The 26,582-nt window shown below is 41.1% G+C and overlaps 1 protein-coding gene across 1 annotated transcript in view; it reads left to right on the top strand.

The window, feature by feature from the left end:
• Positions 1-26,582, top strand: part of LOC136586667 (collagen alpha-6(VI) chain-like) — a 143,490-nt gene that overhangs the window by 43,870 nt on the left and 73,038 nt on the right. The window contains exons 2-11 of the mRNA XM_066584829.1: positions 639-778; positions 5,501-5,585; positions 6,717-6,817; positions 6,908-7,492; positions 9,895-9,966; positions 13,234-13,854; positions 14,795-15,355; positions 19,553-20,110; positions 21,218-21,787; positions 24,789-25,361. Of these exons, the coding sequence (XP_066440926.1) occupies positions 6,751-6,817; positions 6,908-7,492; positions 9,895-9,966; positions 13,234-13,854; positions 14,795-15,355; positions 19,553-20,110; positions 21,218-21,787; positions 24,789-25,361 (3,607 nt within the window). The 5' untranslated portion in view covers positions 639-778; positions 5,501-5,585; positions 6,717-6,750. The remainder of the gene's footprint in view (positions 1-638; positions 779-5,500; positions 5,586-6,716; positions 6,818-6,907; positions 7,493-9,894; positions 9,967-13,233; positions 13,855-14,794; positions 15,356-19,552; positions 20,111-21,217; positions 21,788-24,788; positions 25,362-26,582) is intronic.

Genomic DNA, 26,582 nt, shown 5'->3' with positions numbered 1-26,582 from the left:
CACAAACAGCACCTGATGGACCTCATTTACCTAAATAGGGTTGTTGGGTTTCACTCATGTCATTCACCATTTTGCAGCACTACTTTATCCAGGATCTGCATTTGGAACCTCTGGGGCAGATGTGAAAATGGCCTTATTTGTTTTTATAATAATAAAGGCCATTGAAGGACAATTATTTTCGCACAGTACTTTCTTACAGTGACTTTACCTTGGTATGGTGACTATTGGGACTGTTAGGGCTGTACTAGGTCTAGTAAGACCCAGCAACCTCTTCCTACCAATTCCTCCTACCAGTATCCCAGCGATGACATGATAAATCACATGATGAGGGGGACCAATAGCGGTCGTGGGGTTGCTTCTGCCTCTGTTCCATGCACAATACGCATTGAACATTGTGTACCTTAGAACAGAGAAGACAGAGGCAGTAAAAATTGCCAATTCATCTTAGTGATCAGTGGGGTACTCAGCACCTGGACCCCATGATCAAAACTTTGGACATGTCACTATGCCATGTCAAAAGTTTTTAACCGGGTTAGTTACCCTTTAACTTTATGGTAAATGGAAAGTTTACCCTTAGTAATCGTTGCTCTACATTTATGTTTTTCCTCATCCTTAGTCTTTTTCTCTCATTCGAACAGACATTTCTAGTGGATATCTAATGGAACAAGAAGGACATCGCCACTAGTTTTGGCGGTGCTACAGCTGTAGCTCTAGTGAAAGACAAGAGGAGGCTGAGTAGAGTCTTCGGAGATCATTGGTAGAGGCAGCCAAGCTAAAGGTAATGTTCCAACTGTCTTTTATTTTTTTAAATATCTGAAAGGAGATCACATGTAGCATTTTAGACGATTAAATTCATTCACTTTTAGCATTTTTTTTTGTTTGTTATTAAATCTAAGGCTTTGTTCACATTTAAGATTATTATTATGTTCCTCTGGGGCTTCCATTAAACTTTCCGTTACTTTTGATTACAAGAATAGTATAGCTGAAAAATGAATGCATCACAGATGGTAAAGCTCAATTATAAAGAGAAGCCCGGAAACTAGTGTGAGCCTCGCCTAATAGTACAGAGTAAATAGTAATACATTTTGGGAATGTTATTTGGTTAATGCTTTATAAATGAACACAAATGAGTTACCTTAGTAGAATGGTCACTGTAGAGAACCTTCCTAAATCATGAATAGAGTAAATAAAATATAACCTTTACTTCTAACATTTAAAATAAATGGTGGCACCCACTATTATAAATATAGACGAACAAACATACAATTATGATATGAATCTAGTGTATAGGATACCCAGGTGTAGTATGAGTGATATACCCTGCGAAAAATATGATCAAATGACTGGCTTAACACCAACACTAGATCATAACAACAGAAAAGACCATCTATCCCTCCTATTTAGATTATGCTTGCTTAGGCCTTAGTCAGACGGATGTTTTTTCGCGCGATTTGCGGATCGCATGACGGATGCGCATCCGCAAATCGCGTGACCGGTGCGCGCAAGTCGCCCACAAATCGCCCGAAAATCTGCTCCTAGCCGCGTTTCATTAGAAACGCTCTTTAGGTCTATGAAGCTCCTGGCATTGACAGCAAGTTAGCGTAGCTTTCTTGACAGTTCCTTCACACTATCAATCTAGATTTCCTAGATTGATCTTTCCTTTGTGGAATATCCATTGAAATAGGTTTCCTTAGACCGCCTTCTTAATATTGTATAAGGCCTTAGTCAGACGGGCGTTTTTAGCCGCGATTTGCGCATGCGCATGCGTCCGGCGATTTTATAAAACCATTGCTTTGCAATGGTATCGGACACATGAGCGCTTTTTATGCGTTCGTCCGATAAATTATAGAACAAAAAATCGCAGATCGCACCTATCTGCGATCTGCGATTCCTGTTCTCTTCTCTATATGCGCTCAATGGGGTCGGCAAATCATTCTTCTCTGCCACAGCTGTAACAGCTGTGGCAGAGAAGAACGATGTTTGCCCATTGAATTCAATGGAGCGGCAATACAGCCGCTCCATTGAAAGCAATGGGCTGCCGGCGTGCGCGGGGTGAATTGTCAGGAAGGGGTTAAATATATAAGCCCTTCCCTGCAATTCATCCTAAAATGTGTTAAAATAAAAAAAAATTGTATACTCACCTTTCCGCTGCAGCCGGAGTCCAGTCGCAGCCACTGTCAGTTCTCCTGAACTGCTTCTCGGCACTATTCAGCCGGCGGGGCTTTAAAATCCCCGCCTGCTGAATGATCTGCCTCTGATTGGTCACAGCCCTGACCAATCAGAGGCTGGTTTCACTCACACACCCATTCATGAATTCATGAATGGGTGAGTGACTGCTGCCTCTCAGCGCTGAGCCAATCAGGGGCAGGTCTGACTCACATCCATTCATGAATTTATGAATGGGTGTGAGTGAGGCATGCCTCTGATTGGCTCAGCGCTGAGCCAATCAGGGGGCAGGTCTGACTCACACCTCCTTCACACCCACTGCAGGACGGCTGCGCGGAGCTCCGGCTGCCGGGAGAAGGTGAGTATACAATTTTTTTTTATTTTAACACATTTTAGGATGAATTGCAGGGAAGGGCTTATATATTTAAGCCCTTACCGACAATTCATCCCGGGCTCGCCCGCAGCGCATTGCTTTAAATGGAGGCGGCTCTATTGCCGTCTCCATTGAATGCAATGCGCTGGACAGCTCCGGCCCGTTTCTAATGAAACGCGGCTAGGAGCAGATTTTCGGGCGATTTGTGGGCGACTTGCGCGCACCGGTCACGCGATTTGCGGATGCGCATCCGTCATGCGATCCGCAAATCACGCGAAAAAACGTCCGTCTGACTAAGGCCTAAGCAAGCATAATCTAAATAGGAGGGATAGATGGTCTTTTCTGTTGTTATGATCTAGTGTTGGTGTTAAGCCAGTCATTTGATCATATTTTTCGCAGGGTATATCACTCATACTACACCTGGGTATCCTATACACTAGATTCATATCATAATTGTATGTTTGTTCGTCTATATTTATAATAGTGGGTGCCACCATTTATTTTAAATGTTAGAATTAAAGGTTATATTTTATTTACTCTATTCATGATTTAGGAAGGTTCTCTACAGTGACTAGTCACCCGAGGGAGGACCTATCTGTCTCTGTGATTTAATTACGTTAGTAGAATGGGACTTATTTACTTCTGGTATTGCAACAGAATTCCGCCATAAGTTGCACCTTCTTTTTGGTGCAAATTAATCGAAACAGGTTTACTATTGATTTCTACTGGACACTTTTGAAAAGCGTCAAGAAAAAGGACAGCAATTTGGAATGTCAGAGTATCAAGAAAAAAGCAGAAAGACTCACCTGGTGTAAGCAGTCAAGCCCAAGGTAAAGGCTAGCTGCTACACCGGTAGCCCTTGTGTGCCATAACGTACCATAAACCAATTCTTATGTCCAAGATGGACATTCCACAGATGGAGGGGAGCGTCTGGGAGAAGCCAAATTCTACACAGGGATATTCGGAAAGTAAAGCGAAATAACAAAGTATAAAAAAACCCAAGCTTATAAGCAAGTGGTCTAATTGAGATTTAGTACACTTATTTTGATGGGGGGTCTCATGGACCTCGAGGCCCACCTGAATTAGAACCATGCAGCAGTTGGAATTTTTTTGCAGTAGAACAACAGGTACCAACAAAACCATATAGGATGATGCAAGGGCGCGATGCATTTCGGGGTGATTAACCTCTCTCAAGTCTCTTGACACTTATTAATTGAGACATTTCAAAAAGTCTCAACATTTCTTTTCAAACTCTTTATTTGCATTTCCACAAAACAAATGAAACCCCACAACTTGGGAGCGTTTGGCTTTGCAGAGTTGAAACAGTAGTTAAATGAAGGAAAACATGGGGTCCCGTATAGTGGGGATTTCAAAGAGATAGCAATCAAATGTAGAAAAATAGGTTACTCCGTGGAAAAATTGGATAGAAATCAATTATCGTCAGAGAACAAATAGTTTTGAACAGTTTAACCAAGAACCTTTACAAGAATCATGAAAGTTGTATCGCCAGGGAATAGTCACATAATAAAGTGAAGTAAAATTCCAATCTAGTTACGTGGCCTCAAATCTGGGCTGCTTATTTTTGATAATACTGTTCAACCTTTCAAAACATTGTATCACTTAAATTTTAGCTAAGGTCTTAAGGGGATAATTGGAGATTTCCAACTAACCCTTATATTCCACTCAGCTGCTGATAATATGTGTCCACAAACCTGATGATGTTTTTTACATAATCCTGTTATATTTGTGTTTAAGGGTGCAAACGACAGGAAAAGTTAAATACTGACTCCCAATTTGGAATTTAAAAATCTTTCGATTCTTTTCCAATGTGCTTGGGTGACTGGGCAAAAATACAGGCTATGGGCCAGAGTCCCAGTGCCCACACAATTGTGGAAGCATAGGTTTGGGTGGGAGAAAAACATTTTGGGGAGCCTCTTGTGTGTATGGGACCAAAGAGTGAGCACTTTATCAGAAGTCTCTTTGATATTATTGAATTGGGAGATGTGGCTGGTGTTGTCAAATATCTGTTGCTAAGTTCCATCTTCTGAAATAGGATCCAATTCACTTTTCCAGACTCCTATGTAGGACCAGTGAAAAAAGATCTGAAGTAAATCAGAGAAGCCACCATTTCCACTAGGAAAATTGCAACAAAAACTTCAAACCCCTTCACCTGCCAGTCCTTAGGTATAAATTTAGTGGTAGATAAGAAGTGACAACAAATAGGAGTGAGAGAGGGCACCCATGAGAGGTGCCCTTCTCAATGTCAAAGACAGGAGAGTATTGACCAAGCAATGTAATATTGGCTTGCTTGTGGCTAAATATACGCCCTCAAAGCTCATCTGCTGCAAGACCAACTCTAAGTACTCCTAGCACATGGAATCAAAAGTCCTTTGGATATCCAGACTTAAGACCATTAATTACTGTTGGCATGATAAGATACTAAATTATAAATACTGTCTGTTCTGAAACATTAAACTTGGGATAAAACAAGTGAGGAATTAGTGGAACAGGTAACCACAGGAGGTTGTGAGTTCTCCTTCAATGGAAGTCTTTAAACAGAGGCTGGACAGACATCTGTCTGGGATGATTTAGTGAATCCTGCACTGAGCAGGGGGGTTGGACCCGATGACCCTGGAGGTCCCTTCCAACCCTAGCATTCTATGAGTCTATGAGATAACCTGTTTGCTAGGATTTTAATGAAGATAACACATCTCAACATTTTTTGAGCAATCACAATTCCGTAGATGGGTGGCATAAAAAGTGTAGGAATATATCTCTATATATTTAAAGATGCAACAGATCTATCAACAACATACGACAATATGATAATTTAGCACATTTCGTACTGGAAAGATGGAAAATGCATGCCAGTAAAGCGGCATAAAAAATCCTCTGATGATAACCCCCCCCCCCTTCATTGTTTCTATGTTCTGATAAAATCTAAACATTCTTCTTTTGTAGAACTGAAAAGTTATCACGCAGAGCAATGTTCTCATAAATCAGATCCGAGCTTCTGGAACGGAGATAGAGATTGACCAATACTCTTGTATGTATAATAACTACTGCTATTCTCACTTTGTGTGGAACAGGAAAACTGTTAATTCTTGACATTTAGGGCTTCTTCACACGGGCGAATGTGTTTTGGCATGTACAAGGATTTTTTGCACGCCTATCGGTGTGCGCAGGCAGGGCATGTTCATGTGCACGCAGCAGACGAACACGCCTCAATTTTAATAGCTATTTAACCTAGAGGTGCAGATGTGTTCTTTTCATGGAAGTGCGCAGCGCATTGCGGTATTTTCCCAGGATAGAGGTTGATTGGGGTTGAGCATTTGTAAACTGCCTCTCTAAGAAATATGTCCACTGCAAAAAGGCAAACAATTGCGTATATACGCTGCGTTTTTGTGCAGTGTACTTACTGAAGCGAATCTCCATGTTTTATTATAATGTCTTTTTTAGGTCTGATATTCTGTATGCATTCATTTCATTAGGGCGTCTTCAGACGAGCTTATTGCAAACTGTGCAACTTATTTTTAAAGAAGGTACTTTGTGCGCATGCCTGTCCACAATACTGTGCATATTTGTGTGGGCATCACTAGTTCAAATGTGCGAAGCAATCACCAACTGCATTAAATGGCTTTTAAGCCAAAGGAGGTTCTGGTGTGCACAGGTTTGGACAGCGTATTGCGCATACCTCCATGTATATATGTCCGCATTTAGGCACCTCCCATAGACCTCTATTGGGCTCTTTGATTCGCAAATGCACACAAAATAGAGCAGGTCCTATTTTTTTCTCTTGCATGCAAAAAAGGAAATGAGAGTGAACCCATTAAAATCAATGGGTTCTATTCTCTGCGTATTGCGCGCAGAATGTTTCCCCAATTACGGTCGTGTGAAGAAGTTCTTAATGTATCTTTATATCAGTCAGTTTGTTTTTATAATTCAGAGCTGCAAAGCCCCTACAGTACATAGTCATATCTTCGAAAGATAAAATATGCGCTACCTGCAGCCATGACAAGAGTGAGTACCGGGGGGACCATGTCGTATCGGATTACGCAACTTTTTCTTAAGTTATTTCTTTAAATGCATTTGCTTCTGTCTTGATTATTTTTACCCCATTTTGATACATTATGTATAACTGACATTTGTGTTACTTACTATATATTTTTATCTTTAGAACTCTTCAGTAAGTAAATTGTGGTGAATTGAAAATGAAATTAGTATTTAGCTTACTCCTGATGGTTAGCTGGCTGGAGCTCTCATCTGGTCAAGACCCTGGTAAGTCCATTAGTGCAAAATACCTGCCATGAAACAGAAGGGTTCATTTATTTTATTCATTTCCTTGTCATTTGTTCTTTGTGCTTACAGTCCCGGAATATGCAGATCTTGTATTTCTGGTGGATAATTCAAATAATATGGGAAAAAACCTCTTCAACCAAGTGAAATCTTTTATATCAAGAACAGTTTCTCAATTGCAAATAGGTGTTAACCACTATCAAATTGGTATAGCACGTTACAATGATGATCTAACAGTTGATTTTAATCTACCTACCTACAAAGCAAAAAATCCTATACTAAATTACTTAAAAAATAAGTTTGATTTCCAAGGTGGGTCTTTGATGACCGGTAATGCCCTTGACAAAATAAAGGAAACCTTATTTAATGAAGTAAACATAAGAGACAAATCAAAGTATCCACTAGTTCTTGTTGTAATCACGTCTGGGCCTTCTCTTGATGATGTTCAATTATCAGCTGATGCTCTAAAACAGGAAAGTGTCAGGATTATTGCAGTCGGATTAAAGAATTCCTCTAAAAATCAGCTGGAAGTTATGGCAACATCACCAGACCTTGCGTTTATGATAAACAATGTTCGAGAGCTAACTACATTTTCAAAGGATATGGTCACCACAATCGAAGAAGTGGTTAAAACTAAGTATTTGCCAAGCACAGAAGGTAAGAACACATCAGTAATTTCCCTTTATTTGCCCCTTTCCTCATTGACGGAGTAGATCCTACTGGAAAGGACATAAATAGGAGTCAAACTAAATCACATTGTAATAACCAACACAACCCTAACCAATGTATTAGAGCATGTACCTTCAAGTCACATCTTCTTACCCACAACCTAATAACTAAAACGTAACACACTTAAAACGTTTTCCATCACAAGTAATAAAATTCTAATTATTTACCTTTCTCAACTAGATTAGCCTTCGATATAACAAAACTCAAAAAGATCTTTTCGGTCTTCGGTTTTTCACTGCATGTAAGTAGCAACAAAAAGAATTTGAAGGATTAAAAGTAACAATCTAAATCAGTGCTTCTTAACCTTGTTGGAGGTACTGAACCCCACAAGTTTCATTCACCGAACTCTTCGTAATTGGAAATATAAAACATGATTTCTTTCAAATGTGAGGATCAGTCTGTCGATGGGTACAAAGCCGAAAAGAGGCAGAGTAACCTTTTCATCGAATCTGGGTCTATTCATCTTGAATTCAGTGAGCTTGTGTTCTTGTATTTCCCATCTCCATGCAGCTGTAGAAAGTGTTCCCTTAGTTTTGCCGATGCGAGACTAGAATAGCTCAACTTGTCATTGCATATCATGCATTGAGGATGCTGGCTCCCATCACGTTCCGTTATACATGTTGTGAATCCAAATTGTACATATTCAACCAACCACTTTCTTTTTTTTCTCGACATAGTTCATATGAAGGCATTGAAATATTAGGAAGTGTAGTGACCCAAAGTATGGTACTACAGAAACCACTTGGCTCCGGGTCAAAGTCTGAGACAGGAGTAGAGCTAGAGGCTGAGTAATTTAATTACAGCACCTCCGGTGCCTGGGAAGCCATTACTCTTTACTAAAAGTACCTGCAGCTTCCCATTAGACCACCAGACCTCTGTAGAGAAAGAAGCTTCCTGATTGGTCCATGCGTGTGGTTAACCAGAAAAGAGAGAGACAAGAGTTTCTAGTGGAGAAGATACGGGAATTCCCCTAGCCTAGCACATGCGCAGTGGAGAGTGTCCAAAATGAGTCTTGACCTCTGCTGAACCCCTGAGACTGACTCACCGAACCCCTGGGGTTCAAACAAACCCAGGTTAAGAACCACTGATCTAAATATTAACATTACTGATTGACATGTGCACTAGTAAACTAAGTGTTCCAATAACAATGTAAAATGATTTGTATAAATTATCTCATTGACCATATTAACAAGAATGATAGCATTATTATTATATGATGTGTTAAATGTTTAACTCAGTTAATACCGTAACCAAGCGCTAAGCCGGACAACGGTCAAAGTAGAGCGACCAAAGCAATGCAAAAATGTTTTATTGTTGTTAATAGAATGTGTCACTTTGAAGGTTGGATTTACATCTAGGAAAAGTTTCTGCTATGGAATTTTGGGCAAATATGCAGCAAATCCTCATTCGATTCTTATATGGATTTTGCTGCAGAATTTGTTAAGGAGTCGACACAGATTTCACCCTTTGTATTGCCGAAAGAAATCCACCAAATATAGGCTATGATTTGTTACATTAAACCCAATTCACTATATAAGAATATCTCTGTAGTTGATGTTTGAAATTCTCCTACACCATTTGTAAATGCAGCCGAATGTTCCGGTGGGCGGGACACACTGACTCAGCTGCCTTTTTTTAAACTCTGTCCGCCTTTTCAGACTGACTCTGATGTGGATGACACAGCTTGTATCATTCATACACCAATGGGAAATCTCGCACTACGCTGTGATGTTGGCTCCCCATGCATGTACAGATAAGCTACTTGAATCTGCCCGCAAATGGGATAGCTCATCTGCGCATGCATGGGGAGCCAGTGGCTCAGCACAGGCATGAGATTTTTCAGCGGTGCACGTATGATACCAGCTATATCATCCATGTCATAGGGGGCTAGAGAGGCGGATTGATTTGAAAAAAAAATGCAAACAAGGGAGCTGGCTGCATTTACATACAGCATGGGAGAGTTTTAAACTTCAATTACAGAAGTATTCTTAAAACAACATTTATAACAGTAGCAGTTTCGGAAAGTTTGCAATCGCACTATTGCAGTGCTTGTATAGTTTCACTGTGGGCAAAACTGGTAACAGGTTCCTTTTAATGTCTAGAGGAATCAATAGCGGGACTTTAAACAGTTTTCTGCAATACAAAAGATTAAGTTTAGAACCATTTTGCTTTATCCAACACTTTTAACATTTTACCCCTTATACTAAAAGGGATTTTACAGGACGTTGCTGTTTCATATCCGCACTGGCAGTGGCTTTTAAGAAACCTAAACAACAAGAATTTTAACTTCCTCTTTTCTAACATTTATTTTTATTTTACCATTTCCTTAGATACCATACTATTCACTACAGCATCCACCCCAGCTCTCGGTACATTGGGCTTTGTGAGTAACCAAACTGCAGGTAATGCTGTCTGGTGGCCTTATTATTGTATAATTATAGTATTACTTTCTATCTAGCTCTTTATACTGTATGTGTTTATGTTTGTTACAAAAGTGTGCCTTGTAAAAAATGTCATTAAAAGGTGCCTTCTCAAAACAACCCCTGTCCATATGCCTTATTAGGGATTATAGATATCCCATCCCCTACTTTTGTCTAGCTGGCAATGGCTGGAGAAAGACAGCTACTTGCTGGGGGTGACTGTGGGCAACTCCCGTCTTGAAGGAGTGATTGTGGTGATTTAAGATGCAGGTGGCTCAAGTGGCAAACAGACTCCAACACTTTAGCCAGTTGATCATTTCTTTACTTAAGATAAAGTTCAATAGTGACTATTGTAATATGGATGCACAAGATATATCTCACTGGAAAAAGACTCTATGCTTCTAATGAGAGCCACAACTTGGATGACTGGAACTAACTCAAACAGTATCTGTGGGTAACTAGGATGAAACTCAATGTAACATTCTCAAATATATAAAGTCCACAGCAATCTACTTGGGGTTTGACTCTTATCTTTCTGTTACGTTCGTGTGGGCATGTGAGCACCAGACCCATACGAATGATACCTGAGATAGGGACTGCCAACAGGACCCAAACACTCACCTTGCATACCCGCACACATAACAGATGGAATTGCTATGAAAGTTCGAGGTATTGGTTTGTGGATTGGCCAAGTCAGTTAAGCCCTCAAGCCAATACAAGGCTTCTTGTTGTCTTGAGAGTCCCTACACTAGCAAGACAACTGACCCCAAGCTGCAAGGAGAATGATAGGACTTTATCTATAAGTGAGGCGATCGCCTCGATAAAGGCAGCCCCTTGCTGGAACCTCAGTCCTAACTTTCCCTGAAGCGTTAATACATAGAACCAGACAGACTGGAACACTTTACTGTGCTTGGTACTTAATGGGTTAAGCCAGGGTTGTGATGCCTTCTCTTTTCCCCTCATGACTCCGTGATTCTGCTCCAGGTTCAACTGTTTCTGGGCATACGCTGCTGTCCAGCCTTGGGGCTGGAGTTTGCAGCTTCACTTTGCTTCTCCCGTCTCCAGACTCTATCTGTCCTGCACAGCTGCACACTGCAGACAGATGCAGTCACTAACTCCACTCTGATAACCAACTCTCATTTCCTGTCTGGGTCCAATCTTTTTTACTAGACTCTGGGGCAGCAGCTCCATCTCCCTCTGCTGTGCTCTACAGTGAGTTAACCTCTTCAATGGAATTCACTACAATATTGTATCTTTGCTATTCCAGTTCAATTAGCTATCCCTTAAAAAATGACCTTTGGAAAGCAATAAATAGCAATACAGGAAGCCAGACATGAAACATTCCTATGAACTCATGCTGCGTTTTCAAAGACATCAATAATTTTTGGAAAGATAGTCTGGTAGTAACACAACACAATCTAGAGCTCTATAAAGACAGAAGTAATCAAGATATATAGCTTGCATTCTTAATACAATAGTTATTTTAAAGTTATTTTCCAGCCTTTTTTTAAAATAGTGACTTATACTCAGAATAGGTCATCAATAGCTGATTGGCTGGGATCTGCTGCTTGGGACCCTGATGAATCAGCTGTAACGCTGCCTGTTGTCACCGGCAAAACACAGGGGTATAGAGAAGAAGCAGATCAATCTGAATTCTGTGTAGTTACCAGAGTTGGTCATTTCAGGTACAGCTCTCACTAAAATTACTGGGGTCAAAGCATTAGCTTCCTTTCCGGTCCCAGGGCGCCAAACGGCGGACCCCAGCCAATCAGCTATTGATGACCTATCCAGATGATATATTATCAGTAAAAAAAATGTCTGGGAAACCACTAAAAAACCCTTCTGCTCTTTGCACAGTCTATAGCTATCATGGTCCAAGGGCGTTGGGACTATTGTGATATTACATTTGAGTACACAAAAAATGGGCTGACCCTGATAATACAGTAACCACGATTTCCTTGTGTGGTCAGGAGGTATGGTTAAGGCCTCATGTCCACGGGGAAAATCAGATCCGCTGCAGATTCTCCATGTAGAATCTGCAGCGGGTCCCTCCTGCCCCACGGACATGAGCGCTGAAAATAAGAATTTAAAAGCATTTACCCATCCGGAGCGGGCGGGGAAAGCCTTCTCTTCCTCACGGCCGGATCTTCTTTTCCGGCCGGCGGATGAATTCGTCACGCCGGCGGCACGCCGGGCACATCCGCCAAGCCGAAGCAAGAAAGATCCGGCCGTGAGGAAGAGAAGGCTTTCCCCGCCCGCTCCGGTTGAGTAATTCTTTTAAATTCCTATTTTAGGTCTCCCGCGGATCCGGACGGCTTCCATAGGCTTCAATAGAAGCCCGCGGGAGCCGTCCCCGCGGGAGACCCGCATGAAAATGGAGCATGGTCCGGATTTTTTCATGCTCCATTTTTTTAAAAATCCCTTTTATTGACGATCCGCGGGTATTTATCTACCCCGCGGGTGGTCAATGCATCCCTATGGGGTGCGGATCCGCGGGCAGGAGAAGAGTTAAAATCCGCTGCGGATTTTAATTCTTATTTTGCCCGTGGACATGAGCCCTTAGAAATGAAGAATAATACAGATGTTTATATCTCCGTAACTGGGTGTAGTGAGTAGAGACTGATTTATTTGTACTTATAAAGATGTTTATATGTTCGTTTATGTAATGCTTGAAAAAGACGGCTGTGTACCGTCGAAACGCGTCGCAGCAATAAAAGTGTATTTAATAATATAAAACGGAGTTTTCCTGGTCCCGGAGCGCGGGGGTACTTTTCTTCATTGCATACCCGTTTGGATATCTAAAGCCTTGAGGGCTTTTCACCCTGGGACGTCTCTCCTGCGAACACAGGATTGAGGACCAGGCTTTTTCTGAAGGCGAACGTGGATATCAGGTGCCGGTGGCTCCTCTAACCAGGAGCACACTGTGCACCAGGTGAGTTATTACTCACCATTTTCTACATTTATAGTTTTTTAATCCTTATACTTTGAGGCGCTGAGATATTATTTCTTCTTTTCATAATACAGATAGTAAGATTTCAGTCTAAGATATGATTGTCAGTCAATAATCTGAAAATTTCAGTTATGCATCATAGGTTACATCTTATAGGGTTAAAATGGACGGACTGTAGACCAAATGATTCAAAGTATTCAATATTGACATTTTAATGTTTTATAGGTTTAACATGGCTATATTAGCATATGGATTGATGTTCTACATACAATATTCACACATTTTCTTTACCTTTACAGTTTGTGCCAAAGGTATTGCGACAGATTTGGTGCTAGTTGTGGACACTTCGATGCATCTACCCTCAGAAAACAAGGACTTGCGGAATTTCTTAACCAATTTCTTATCCAGCTTGGAGATAAGTGATTACTGTGTCCATGTTGGCCTGGTGGCATTCAACAGTCAGGCCAAATTAATTTCTTCCCTCAGTACAGGAATCAGCAAAACTATTGTGAATAAATTTGTAGAAGAACTGACAGCATCAACTGAAAATATTGCAAATATTGGAGGTGCAATTAATTTTACAAGAAGTCAAGTGTTTGGTGACACTCAAGCAAGCCGAAAGAACCAAGGAATAGAACAGATAGCAATCCTGGTCACTCATAGGTCCTCTGCAGATAATGTAAGTGAGGCCGCCCATCTAATTCGGCAAGAAAGTGCCAGAGTTTTTACTGTGGGCATTTCCCAAGCTAATGAAGCACAAATGAACCAAATCTCATCACATCCAACTCAATATTATAAGATCAAGTTGAAGGCATTTTCTGATCTTCCAAATAACGCAGATTTTTTATCGAAGAAGATCTTGAACGCTATTGACAGAGATATCTTTGCCTCTCCAAGACAAACAGATCTAATCAGACAAGGTAGTATTCTCCTAGTTCTTACAACAACTGAAATAAAGCAAATAATTGTGATATTGTAAAGTGTGGTCATCATTTGTGAATAATAAAGAATAATCTCAAAAATACAGAAACCAACTAGTTTTACAAATATATTATAAAGAAGAACTTCAGCTGGCCACAGCATATCACCAACTGGTGTAATAAATTCAAGGATCTGAATGAGTACATGCTATGAGTTGTAGGCAATAGTAATTTCAAGTCCATGAAAGTCTATAGGCCCATAGTGTATCTCTTGTTTTGGTATGGAGGCTGGATGTTACATCAGGTATCATGTCATTCTCTCCTAGAAGCATTGTGTCTAGGACATTACAGCTCCATAATATAGTGCCATATGGAGACGCTATACATCACCATATGGAATGAATAAGACTCTGTAGTACATAGCTATAGGAACTTATGTCTGACTATACAGGCTCTATTGCATGGGTTCTAGCTACAATACAGTCCTATGGTACTTAACATATAGCTAAAAAATGGTGCTAATTTTCCGCAGCAGAAAGTCTGCACCAAAATCCGCATTATTTCCGTGTCAAGAAATCCATTTGTGTGGATTTTAATGCAGATTTTGATGTGAATCTACAGCAAACTTCACTTCTACTATTGAAGGAGTGAAATCTGTGGCTGTGGATCTGGATTAAATGCCACTTCAAAATCCACACCAATGATATGAATGGCAACATGTCTTTTGACCCGGTTTTGATGTGGATTTTCTGCTGTGGAAAATCCGCACCATTTTCTACGACATGTGAATTTACTCATTTGCATTATATATGCTCTACATATGTTTATCATGACTACAACTTTTATCTTACATTGGAACCTATTTTAAATTAGTATTAAAAATCATAATTTAGTGTATTAATCTTTTCACTATTATAATTGTAAATGTCTTCCTCTGCAGGATGTCTGGACACAGAAATTGCTGATATTTACCTACTCATTGATGGTTCTGGAAGTATTCAACCCCCGGAGTTTACAGCCATGAAGACATTTCTGGTGGAGCTAGTAGAAATGTTTGACATTGGACCCCACAAGGTTCGAGTAGGGGCTGTACAGTATTCTAGTAAGAATCAAGAGGAGTTTAGTATTAGTACTAGTCACAGCAAAACCAACTTAAAACTGGCCATTCAGAACATCAGGCAGTTAGGTGGAGGAACACTTACAGGAGCAGCAATAAATTTCACTAGTAAAATAATCTTAGATCCCCGCAATGCCAGGCCGGGGAATGTGCCTGTATATTTTATTGTTCTTACAGATGGACAATCTGCTGATAGTGTGAAGGAGGCTTCCTTGATCCTCAGGAAAAACAAAATAAACATGTATGCAATTGGAGTTAAAAAGGCCAACCAAACTCAGTTGCTGGAAATCGCCGGAGATTCCAAAAGGGTCCATTTTGTGAACGACTTTGATTCTTTGAAGGACATTAAAAATGTGATAGTCCAGCAAATCTGTTCCAATAAAGGTAAAATAAAATGAATGAAGAATATTGATAATTTAAACTAAGCTCACATAGAATATTGACTCCGTCCAGTAATATGTAATCCATATTGTTAATTAAAATACATGTCGATTTCTTGAAGCCTAAAACAGATTTACTGTAATACTCAAGTTCTCGACTTTCAAAGTCTATAGTGTTTTATTGATGTTTTATGGCTATGGTTATAAGAGTATTATTAATTAAATATGGTTAAGGACAAACCATAAAAGTAGACAGATCTGCATGGGTTTTTCTAGGTGCTCTTCCAGGCAATGTGGAAGGAGAATACTTTTACTTCCTTTACTGAATGGAAATCAAGTAAAATAATGTGTCACAAAACATGAAGCTCAGCACAGCAGAACTGAACCAGCTCTCTGTCCTCAGAGGGAATTCTTCCAATGTAGAGTCTCACCCCGGCCAGGTGCGCTCAACATAATCTATGAAAACAAAGTTCAGCACTTGGAAATTTCTCACTCACAATTTCTTATTCCATTTTTCCAAAATTAAAACTCCAACATCCATACTACCAGAACATAAACGCAATGCGTCTATGTATTTTGGCCAAATTTTACAAATATACAGAGTTATTACAAATGATCTTCCTGATTTGAAACACTAATTTAATGACACTCAGATACATAAATTTAATATCAATGGAAACAGAAACTCAAAAAGTGTAAGGAGAATTTATGTGTTTAGCAAAGAGAAGACAATCCCAGATCTCATGCAGAAGTCTGGGCCCAGAAGAAATACAAATCACACCAGCCTGTGCTGTATCAGATGATTTCTACTTTATTCTGGTGTATGCAGCTTATGTACCATAAATGACATCACGGGAAAAGTATATACCTCCAAGATTAATAAGAATACATAATAGGCTAAAGCAAAAATGATTGACATAAGTTACACCTCTTAAGGCGTTACTATAACAAATACTGAAACCGTTATGAATTCAGTGCAACGGAACGCAAGGGGGGTCTAGGAGACTGTCTTATCTCCTGTTTGTCCCATCAGTAAACATGCATGGCTATAGAAGGGTTTCATTTAACCCCTTCACTACTTATACTAGCATCATGCTATTTATTTCTAGTCTACAATGCAATAAAAGAACAATAAACTGATACATTGATCTACAATTTTCTTAAAAAGTTTTGTTGCACAACATCTAAAAATGTTTTCTGCATCAGAAGTGTTCAATGGGAACCACTTTGTCACTCAACACTCATCAAGCATGTAGTCAAGTTTCTGCTATCTGTGTTTTAGCATATCACGATTGACTGATGGAATGACGCTATGATGCGTACTTGGGGATTATGAATAGTGGGTGGCACTGGCGTAACTATAGGGGATGTAGTTGCACCTGGGCCCAGGAGCCTTATAGGGCTCATAAGGCCTCTCTTCTTCATATCGGGAGCCTATTACTATGAATAAAGCATTATAGTTGGGGTTCCCTGTTACAGGTTTTGCATTCTGGCCCAGGAGCTTTAAGTTAAGCCTCTAGTGGGTGGTAAGGTGATTCTATATTTAACACTCTCCAAAAGAAAAAAATCACAAGGCTTACGGTCTGGGGAACATGAAGGCCAAGGGAGAAGATCCCCATCACCATGACCTGCACAGGCAAACCATCTGTTTGGTAATCGCCTATTGAGTTAACTTCTGATTTCACTGTTATAATAGAGAGGGCGTCCTATGCTGTTGGAAGATGAAACCTAGGATTTCCTTTTCCAGCTGTGACAGAAGCCATACTTGTAGCAAGTCCAGGTACAAAATTCCTTGATTCCTTCCTCATGGCGAAAGACGGGGCTGTACACTTTCCATTACATTATAGCGCTCCATGTAGACATGTGGGTTTTCCCTCCCTCATATTCTGACATTACTTTTATTAACTTTGCCTGAAGGGTAGAATGCGGCTTGATCACTGAACACTAAAGATTCCATGAAACCATTCCTTTATATTAGAGTTTGCACACTCTCACAGACAGAATATCACTAGAGATGAGCGAGCATACTCATCCGAGCTTGATGCTCGTTCGAGTATTAGGGTGCTCGAGATGCTCGTTACTCGAGACGAGCACCACGCGGTACTCGTCTCGATTAAACGAGCACTGACCATTGAATTCAATGGAGCCGGCAATACAGCCGGCTCCATTGAAAGCAATGGTCTGCCGGCGATCGCGGGATGAATTGTCGGAAAGGGCTTAAATATATAAGCCCTTCCCTGAAATTCATCCAGAAATGTGTAAAAATAAAAAAAATATATATACTCACCTGGTCCCGGCAGATGGAGTTTAGCGCGGCCGGTGGCAGTCCTCCTGAACTGCTCTGAACAGCTGTGAGTAGTATTCAGCAGTCGGGGATTTAAAATCCCCACCTGCTGAATGAGCTGCCTCTAATTGGTCACAGCCTGACCAATCAGAGGCAGATCTCACTCACACACCCACTCATGAATTCATGAATGAGTGAGTGACTGCTGCCTCTCATTGGCTCAGCGCAGGGATCTGCTCTCCCCCGCTGACCCCCTAAGCACGCTCGGAGGAGTAGGTAGTTACTCTAGATGAGCGGTGCTCACTGGAGTAACTCACCGTATCGAGCGTGCTCGCTCATCTCTAATGTTTAACTAAAGTGGTAGCTTACAGAAATGGAAGGCCAGAATTACTTTTATATTCACGATTTATAATCTATGATTTTTTCTACTTAGGTGATCCTGATTTAAGCTTGACTAAGTCTTTTATTTGAGCTGAAATTTTGCTTCATGGATAGAAAAAAAGGTCCAATTCTTAGATGAACTATCCTAAAGGTTTTCAGACAAATAACTTTTATAACATCAACTAATCCACTTACACCCATTACATTCTGAAGATTGGATATGCCTTTCTTGTTTCCCTGGGACTCCAATTATCAGCAGATCATGAAGAAACTTGACCTTAGGGCGGCTTCACGGGGACATACTTGTAAGCAGAAAATGCAAAGAAAAGAACCCATTGATATCAATGGGTTCATTCTAATTTCCCTATTAAAAAAATTAGGAACTGCTCTTTTTTCTGTGCATTTGCGCACCAGAGGGCTCCGTGGAAGTCTATGGGGAGTTTGCAAATGTCCACGCAATATGCAAGAGGATGCGCAAAATACAGCTCAAAGCTGGGAAAAAACAAATTTGGACCTTATTACGCTAGATAGCCTTTTAAATCAGGACAAGGGTGTGTCCCATACCCATGTGAACATGCCCTGTGTGTGCACAAAAGTACAGTAAAATGTGACAATATGTGCACAAAAGCGCCTCATTCATGGCTTAATCCATTGCGCTGAGATGTGCATAAAGCTCATACACCCATGTGAAGCCGCCCTTACTGCGACTCCTTGTTTTCATTTAACTCAGCTGAACTGCAGCGCTAAACATGTGTAGTACTGTGTTTAGTATTGCAATGAAGGGATATGGCTTATTCTTTCTGTTGATCATAGTGGTACCAGGCGTTTACTGCCTGTTAATCAAATAATTTTGTAGTGGTTTCAGGTACTAGGGTGTAGTAGCCTCAGGTCTACGTAGTAGCTGCAGGTCTGGAGAGCAGTCAGGGAAGAGCAAGGAGTCAGCAACAGAAGGTCTCAGTTTGCAGTATGGATGGAGGAGGTGGGTAGCATAGTCAGAAGGGAAGCCAAGGGTCAATAACAGGAAGTCTCAGTTGAATAGCATAGGAGCGGGCAAAAGTAGAGATTGATCAAAGATTGGAGCATAATAATCATGCGCTGGATTTGAGGCAGGGGCAGACTTTTACAGTAAGTCCCAATTAGTGGCAGGGTCGGTCCAGGACAGGGACAGGGAGTTCACTGGGGAGAGAAACTACCTGAAGCACAGGAGGTCAGGCATATTAATCCTGCAGGATCTGAGATATTTTACAAAAAAACTTATGGTTGTCAAGGTGGTTGTCTAAGTGCACCATGTTAAGTTTGATTACTTAGTGAATCAAGATATTACACATACCAGAAATACCGCACATTTCCATGTAAATCCGAAAAAGCATCAGGCGGAAAGTTTTAAAAAGATGTGTTAATATAATCGGAATATCTTTAAGCAATTTTTGACTAATTTTGATAAAATAATTTGTTAGTAGTAACTAAGTAAAATACTTTTGCCTTCACAGATTTGTAAAATGCATATTTTGAAGAATTACATTTTTGTCTTCACAGTGTGCCAAAATGTAGAAGCTGACGTAATGTTCCTGGTTGACAGTTCTGGAAGTATAGGCATCGATGAATTTAATAAGATGAAGGTGTTCATGAAAAGCCTGGTTAACAACACAGAGGTTGGGCCGAATAATGTACAGTTTGGCATTGTCCAATTCAGTGACAACCCCAAGGAGGAGTTAGAGCTAAATAAGGATGGAACCAAAGCGATTATATGGGAAGCTATTGACAAAATGGGATACATAGGCGAAACTACATACACTGGGAAAGCCTTGGAATTTGTGTCCCAGTACTTCACAGGAAACAAAGGTGCTAGACTCAACGTGAACAAATTCCTTATCCTTATAACAGATGGAGAAGCACATGATGAAGTTAAACTTCCATCTGAGTCTTTGAGAAATAGTGGTGTGAATATTATCTCCGTGGGCATTTTTAATGCAAGTAAACCTCAGCTACTAGAAATAAGTGGGAAGATAGAACGAGTGCACTATCTGGAATCTTTTGAAACACTCAAGACTATAGAAGATGAATTAATTTTTGGAATTTGTAATCCTCCTGAAGGTCAGTATTCACCATATACGTAAATGACCCATGCAACTATCATACGCAACAGAAAACAATTCCTGGTTCAACTTACCTTTCTATACTTCAGTACTTCTTTCTTCAATGGATCCTACATTGCACTTACAATATTACCATAAAAAATGTGTAGGGGAAAAGTATGATGTGCCTAATAAAGCAAACTGGGAAGGTATATTTCAATCCCACATAGTCAAGTTTTAAATGTTCTAATTTCATATTAGCAGATACTCGTTTTCCAATCACCCTTTTTTAGATAAGATTTGATAAAAACTATCTTTGGAAATTAAGCTAAACTAAAAATATATAATAGTAACTTTTAAAAGTCTAGGAGTAAAAGAAATATAGTATTTAAGGAGTTATCTTATGAGGACATATGGGTGTCATAGAGGAGGCTCCTGCACTATGTAAGACCAGCCCCTGCTTATTATATATCTCATTGTATAGTAAGCCATTCTTGTAGATGGCCAGAATGTAATAGTATATTTCCTGTGAATGAAACTTCCCTTGCTATAACAACATGACATTGACCTACAGTGATCAACTGATCATTGATATGGCTGTCTTGAAGTTGTTTTAACCTCTTTAATTACATTTTAATTTTACAGAGGGTACTTATAAGAGTCAGCATCAGGTTTGTTTTGGTTCTATGGCAACTTTCCCATTACCTGCTTGCTTAACAAATGGTGTTGGCCCAAAATGTTGCCTTCCTATGTTCTTTCTATGTCTATACATTTGACTACCTTGGTCTATAGACACAGTGAGTTCACTGCCTACCAAATTTCTTGCATAACAACCATGGGTTCTCCAAGCTCAGCGAGCCCTGACATCTGTCCAAGATAGCCTGACACAGAAGGCAGTCCTGATGGATATGATTTCCTCTTAATGGACAAGGAGCTTGTATTAAGTTAATAATTTCTTATGCAACAGGATCTTCAGATTATTTCAATTAAATCCCAATTGAATATAGTCTTAATCCTCATCATATTCAAATGATATTTGTCTGATTAATATTGTTTTTTTAAAATAATCTTTAAATTGAAACATTTTTCTGATTTACGTAACAAGTTCTATTCTCTATATTCTCAGAATGTGCAAGAATACAAGTTGCAGATATCGTTTTTGTGATGGATTCATCGGGAAGTATAAGCACGGAACAATATAACACAATGAAAGACTTTATTGTATCATTTGTGAATAAATCAAGTGTTGGGCCAAATAATGTTCAATTCGGTGCTCTCAAATATTCAGATGACCCTGAAAAGTTGTTCTATCTTAATGAATATAACAATAAACAGGAAATTATCGAGCATATTCAAAATGATTACTCTAAAGGCGGTAGCACATATACTGCTGAGGCCTTGGAATTTTCCAAAAGTTTCTTTACGGAAAAACAAGGCAGTCGTCAACTCAGAGGGATTCCCCAGTATCTTATTGTTATAACTGATGGTGAATCTCATGATCGGGATAAACTTAATGAAACTTCAAAACAGCTACAAGATGCTGGGATTACCATATATGCCATTGGAGTAGCTCAGGCCAAAACTGAAGAGTTGCAGACAATGGCAGGAACCAAGGGCAAGTGGTTCTTTGTTGACAAATTTGATGAATTAAAGGATATTTTTAAGAATATATCAGATGATGCATGTGGAAGAACAGGTGAGTCATATTCTTTATAATCTGTCACAAACTACATCCGGTAATGAAATAATATTGCTGTAGTATAAGTGGAAAAGTATGATCCAATATATGTCCCAAGGACTCTAGACTGCTTTAAGATGATCAAATTAGTCCTGTAGAATTGTTGTAAGATATTCAAAAGCTTCCTATAATTTCACAAATTAAATCTAAATCTGACTATAGAGTGATCCTTATGAGGGTGATGATCACAAGAAGACAATTTTCAGTCAAAGGTAGAGATGAGCGAGCATGCTCGTTTAGAGCAATTACTTGAACAAGCATCGCTTTTTTCGAGTAATTGCCTTCTTGTCTAAAAAGATTCAGGGGGCGGCGGGGTGCGGATGGGGGGGGGATCACCCCCACCCCCCGCAACCTCCAGCTCGCCCCCGCCGCCCCTCGAATCTTTTCGCACGAGTAGGCAGGTACTGAAAAAAAGTGATGCTCGTTCGAGTAATTGCTCTAAACGAGCATGCTCGCTCATCTCTAGTCAAAGGTAATTTCTGATAGAGCTGAAAAAAGTCTTGAAATATAGACTGTAAAGGGTTACAAAGCTATTCCTAGCTTTCATGGACTCTACCAACCCACAATTAAGTGTTGAAGTCTTAGAACAATGGTGACTCTTTCCATTAGTGGAAACCCTGGAACAGTGGTGGCGAACCTATGACACGCGTGCCAGAGGTGGCACGCAGAGCCCTCCCTATTGGCACGCGCCGCCATAGGCCGCCCACCACTTGTAAATACCGGCAGGGGCCGCGGCTCCCCTGCCGGCATTCACTCAGCTGCTGTGCTAACATCGCCGATCCCGCCGCACACTGTGACGTCAGTGTACAGCCGGGATCCGATGGCACTGGAGTATTATGTCGCCACAGGAAGTAAGGGGTGGTGACATAATACACCTGCCAGAGAACTGGTTCACGCCCCCAGCTTCTGATTGGCTGGGGGCAGAGAACTGCGGCGGGCCTGAGGCTGGGAGCGCTGGCACGGGCAGTGCAGGGCCTGGCCAGCGGCCCCGGCATGAGGGACAGCAGTGAGGCAGGGAGCGCCGGGACAGAGAACAGCGCTGACCCTGGGAGCTGTGGCAGAGGCTGAGATGCAGGAGGAGAGCGCACCACAACTGAGGTGAGTCAGTAGGGGAGAGGAGGCCGCAATGAGATGTCACTATTGCACTGGGGGACACTATGGGATGTCACTATTAGGCTGTGGGCCGCTGTGGGATATCGCTTATACGCTGGGGGATGTCACTATTATGCTTTGGGCGCCGCTGTGGGATGTCGCTAATATGCTTTGGGCGCCTCTGTGGGATGTCACTTTTATGCGCTGGGGGCCGCTGTGGGGTGTCGCTTTTATGCGCTGGGGGCCGCTGTGGGATGTTGCTTTTATGCGCTGGGGGCCGCTGTGGGGTGTCGCTTTTATGCGCTGGGAGCCGCTGTGGGGTGTCGCTTTTATGCGCTGGGGGCCGCTGTGGGGTGTCGCTTTTATGCGCTGGGGGCCGCTGTGGGATGTTGCTTTTATGCGCTGGGGGCCGCTGTGGGGTGTCGCTTTTATGCGCTGGGAGCCGCTGTGGGGTGTCGCTTTTATGCGCTGGGGGCCGCTGTGGGGTGTCGCTTTTATGCGCTGGGGGCCGCTGTGGGGTGTCGCTTTATGCGCGGGGGGCCGATGTGTGGTGTTGCTTTTATGCGCTGGGGGCTGCTGTGGGGTGTCGCTTTTATGTGCTGTGGGCCGCTGTGAGGTGTCGCTTTTATGCGCTGCCGGCCGCTATGGGGTGTCGCTTTTAGGCGCTGCGGGCCACTGTGGGGTGTCGCTTTTATGCGCTGGGGGGGCCGCTGTGGGGTGTTGCTTTTATGCGCTGGGGGGGCGCTCGGGTGGGGTTCACTATTATTGCTGGGGTCGGTGATGGGGGTCACTATTACCGCCAGGGGGGGTGTCTCTATTACCGCTGGCGTATGTTTACATTTGGCGGAAATGGACAGGGCCACTTCAAAATAGACAGGGTGCAGATTTTGACTGCTTTTTGGAGGCGGAAATGCTGCAGAATTTGCGACAGAAATTTCCGCTGAGGACAATCTTCAGTATTTCCGCATCCAAAAAGAAGTCAGAATCTGCACGCTGTCTATTTTGAAGCGGCCCTGTACATTTTAGAACGACAGAGGTAAAATCATATGCCGTGATAAGCCCCGCCCCCTGACATGTTGACACTTTGCGATAAATATGCGGGTTTTGGATTGCAGTTTAGGCACTCGGCCTATAAAAGGTTCGCCATCACTGCCCTAGAACAATTACTTAAAGGTGCAACAACTGCTCTTCAGGGAAGACGCAAAAGGGAGGAAACCACTACAATGCAAGAGAAAGATTGATATTCACTTTATAGTAGCGAAACGTAAAAATTCCATGACATATAAGTATGCTCTTTCGACAAATAGAAAACTTTGCACAGCACATGTCACATTATGTCTAGCAGAAGGAAATTGAAGAATGCATTTTCAGCATGAATTCCCACAAATATCATACAAAGAGTTTAATGTGGCATTGTTAAAGTGAGTTCTGCATCAGGCTTAGTAGAACTTTTACACTGTATTTTAAAGAAATCATGAATATTGCACCATACAGAAAATTTTTGAAAATTTCTCTAATCTAATTGAGAACTGAAGTCAACAAAGCAGTTGGGTTATGGAAAAAAGAAATGATCTAAAATTCAAAATGATCTAAAAAAGGGATGGAGCAGAAGAAAAATTATATTTTTGGACTAGTCCATTGAGCTTGATACAGTTGATGTAATATGGGTTGAGTTCAGTTCTACATCAGAAAGACTGATATGAAAGCATAGGTATTCTGTTTCAATTGTTACTGTTAAAGGTTTTTCAACCAGTCGTGAAGTTTAGAAGACCTGCTGCTTTTTGACATGTACGATACGGGTGATGGATTTATTTAATTTGTTTCGTTTGGTATTTATTAATTTTTCTGTGATGTTGATATTTTTCAGAATGTGAAAGAGAAGAGGCAGACATAACTTTTCTAATCGATGGATCTAATAGCATTTGGCCTGATAATTTCATAATAATGAAAGAATTCATGGTATCTGTAATAGAGGATTTTGACATTGGTCCCAACAAAGTTCATGTGGGCGTTGCTCAATATAGTGATACATTCCGTCCAGAATTTCATCTTCAAACATACACGGATAAAGAAACTTTAAAAGAAAAGGTTAAAGCGATTAGTCAAATTGGTGGATCCACCCTTATTGGGGAGGCTCTCACAAAAACAGATAAAAACCTACTGAGTCAAAAAGCTAAAAGTCGTATTAATGAAGGCGTACAGCAGATATTAATCGTGATAACAGACGGCGACTCATATGATCAAGTTGCAAAACCTGCAGAAGCTATAAGAAGTAGAGGTGTATTTACTTATGCTGTAGGAGTGGGAAATGTGTCTGACACACAACTTCTTCAAATTGCTGGATCTGGAAGCTCAAAGTTTTCTGTTGACAATTTTGATGAATTAAAAAATATTAAAAAGAGAGTTGTCAGAGATATATGTGAACCCATAACAGCAAACAGTAAGTATGATCTAATAACTTACCGCACTGTATAAAACGCAAACGATTCCTTTACATTTATGAAATGCACAATTGGGTTGTAATTTAAAGTTTTCCAAAATTTGTACACTCATCTTAAAATGGATGTATGTAGAGATGAGCGAGCACCAAAATGCTCGGGTGCGCGTTACTCGAGTCGAATTTCCCGCGATGCTCGAGGGTTTGTTTCGAGTAATGAACCCCATTGAAGTCAATGGGCGACCCGAGCATTTTTGTATATCGCCGATGCTCGCTAAGGTTTTCATTTGTGAAAATCTGGGAAATTCAAGAAAGTGATGGGAACGACACAGAAACAGATAGGGCAGGCGAGGGGCATCATGTTGGGCTGCATCTCAAGTTCACAGGTCCCACTATTAAGCCACAATAGCGGCAAGAGTGGGCCTCCCCCTCCCAATAATTTTTACTTCTGAAAAACCCTCATTAGCAAGGCATACCTTAGCTAAGCACCACACTACCTCCAACAAAGCACAATCACTGCCTGCATGACACTCCGCGGCCACTTTTCCTGGGTAACATGCTGCCCAACCGCCCATTTCAGTAATAGTAGCAGTCAAGACAGGCCCCAGTAACAATTCCAAAGCAGCGGTATAGGGGGAGCACAGTATTAGTTCCATTTCAGTAGTAGTAGCAGTCTAGGGTATTAATGAGCGACTACTACCCCCAGCAGACACGCAGTAAGCTGTACACGTTCACAGGCTTGGCTGGGTAATAATGAGCGACTACTACCCCCAGCAGACACGCAGTAAACTGAAGACGGTCATAGGAAGCCCAAATATAGTATTTTTTTCCATTTTTTGGGAAAAAGCCCACTGCCTATATAGCCTGTATATGGATTTCCCTGTTGGAGGATGACTGTGGTTATTGAAAGCACAGTGCAGCCAGAAAAAATTATGTGCAAGGCTGCAGTAACACCTAGCTGGGTAATAGTGAGCGACTACTACCCCCAGCAGACACGCAGTAAACTGAACACGGTCACAGCCCAAAGATTTTCTTTTCCAATTTTTTTGAAAAAGCCCACAGTCTATATAGCCAGTATATCTCTTTCCCTGTACCACTGTCCCTGCCTCACCAGTACTGCCCCTATACTCAGTAAAATGACTGCAGACTGAGGACGCTATGGTCTGCACGCCCGATATACAAAAATAAAAAAAATGTGCAAAACTGCTAAAAGCAGCCTCAACA

This window comes from Eleutherodactylus coqui, chromosome 12 (genome assembly GCF_035609145.1).
Source record: "Eleutherodactylus coqui strain aEleCoq1 chromosome 12, aEleCoq1.hap1, whole genome shotgun sequence".
NCBI lineage: Eukaryota > Metazoa > Chordata > Amphibia > Anura > Eleutherodactylidae > Eleutherodactylus > Eleutherodactylus coqui.
The sequence above is the reverse complement of the archived record's forward strand: the minus strand, read 5'-3'. Positions and strand labels throughout refer to the sequence as shown.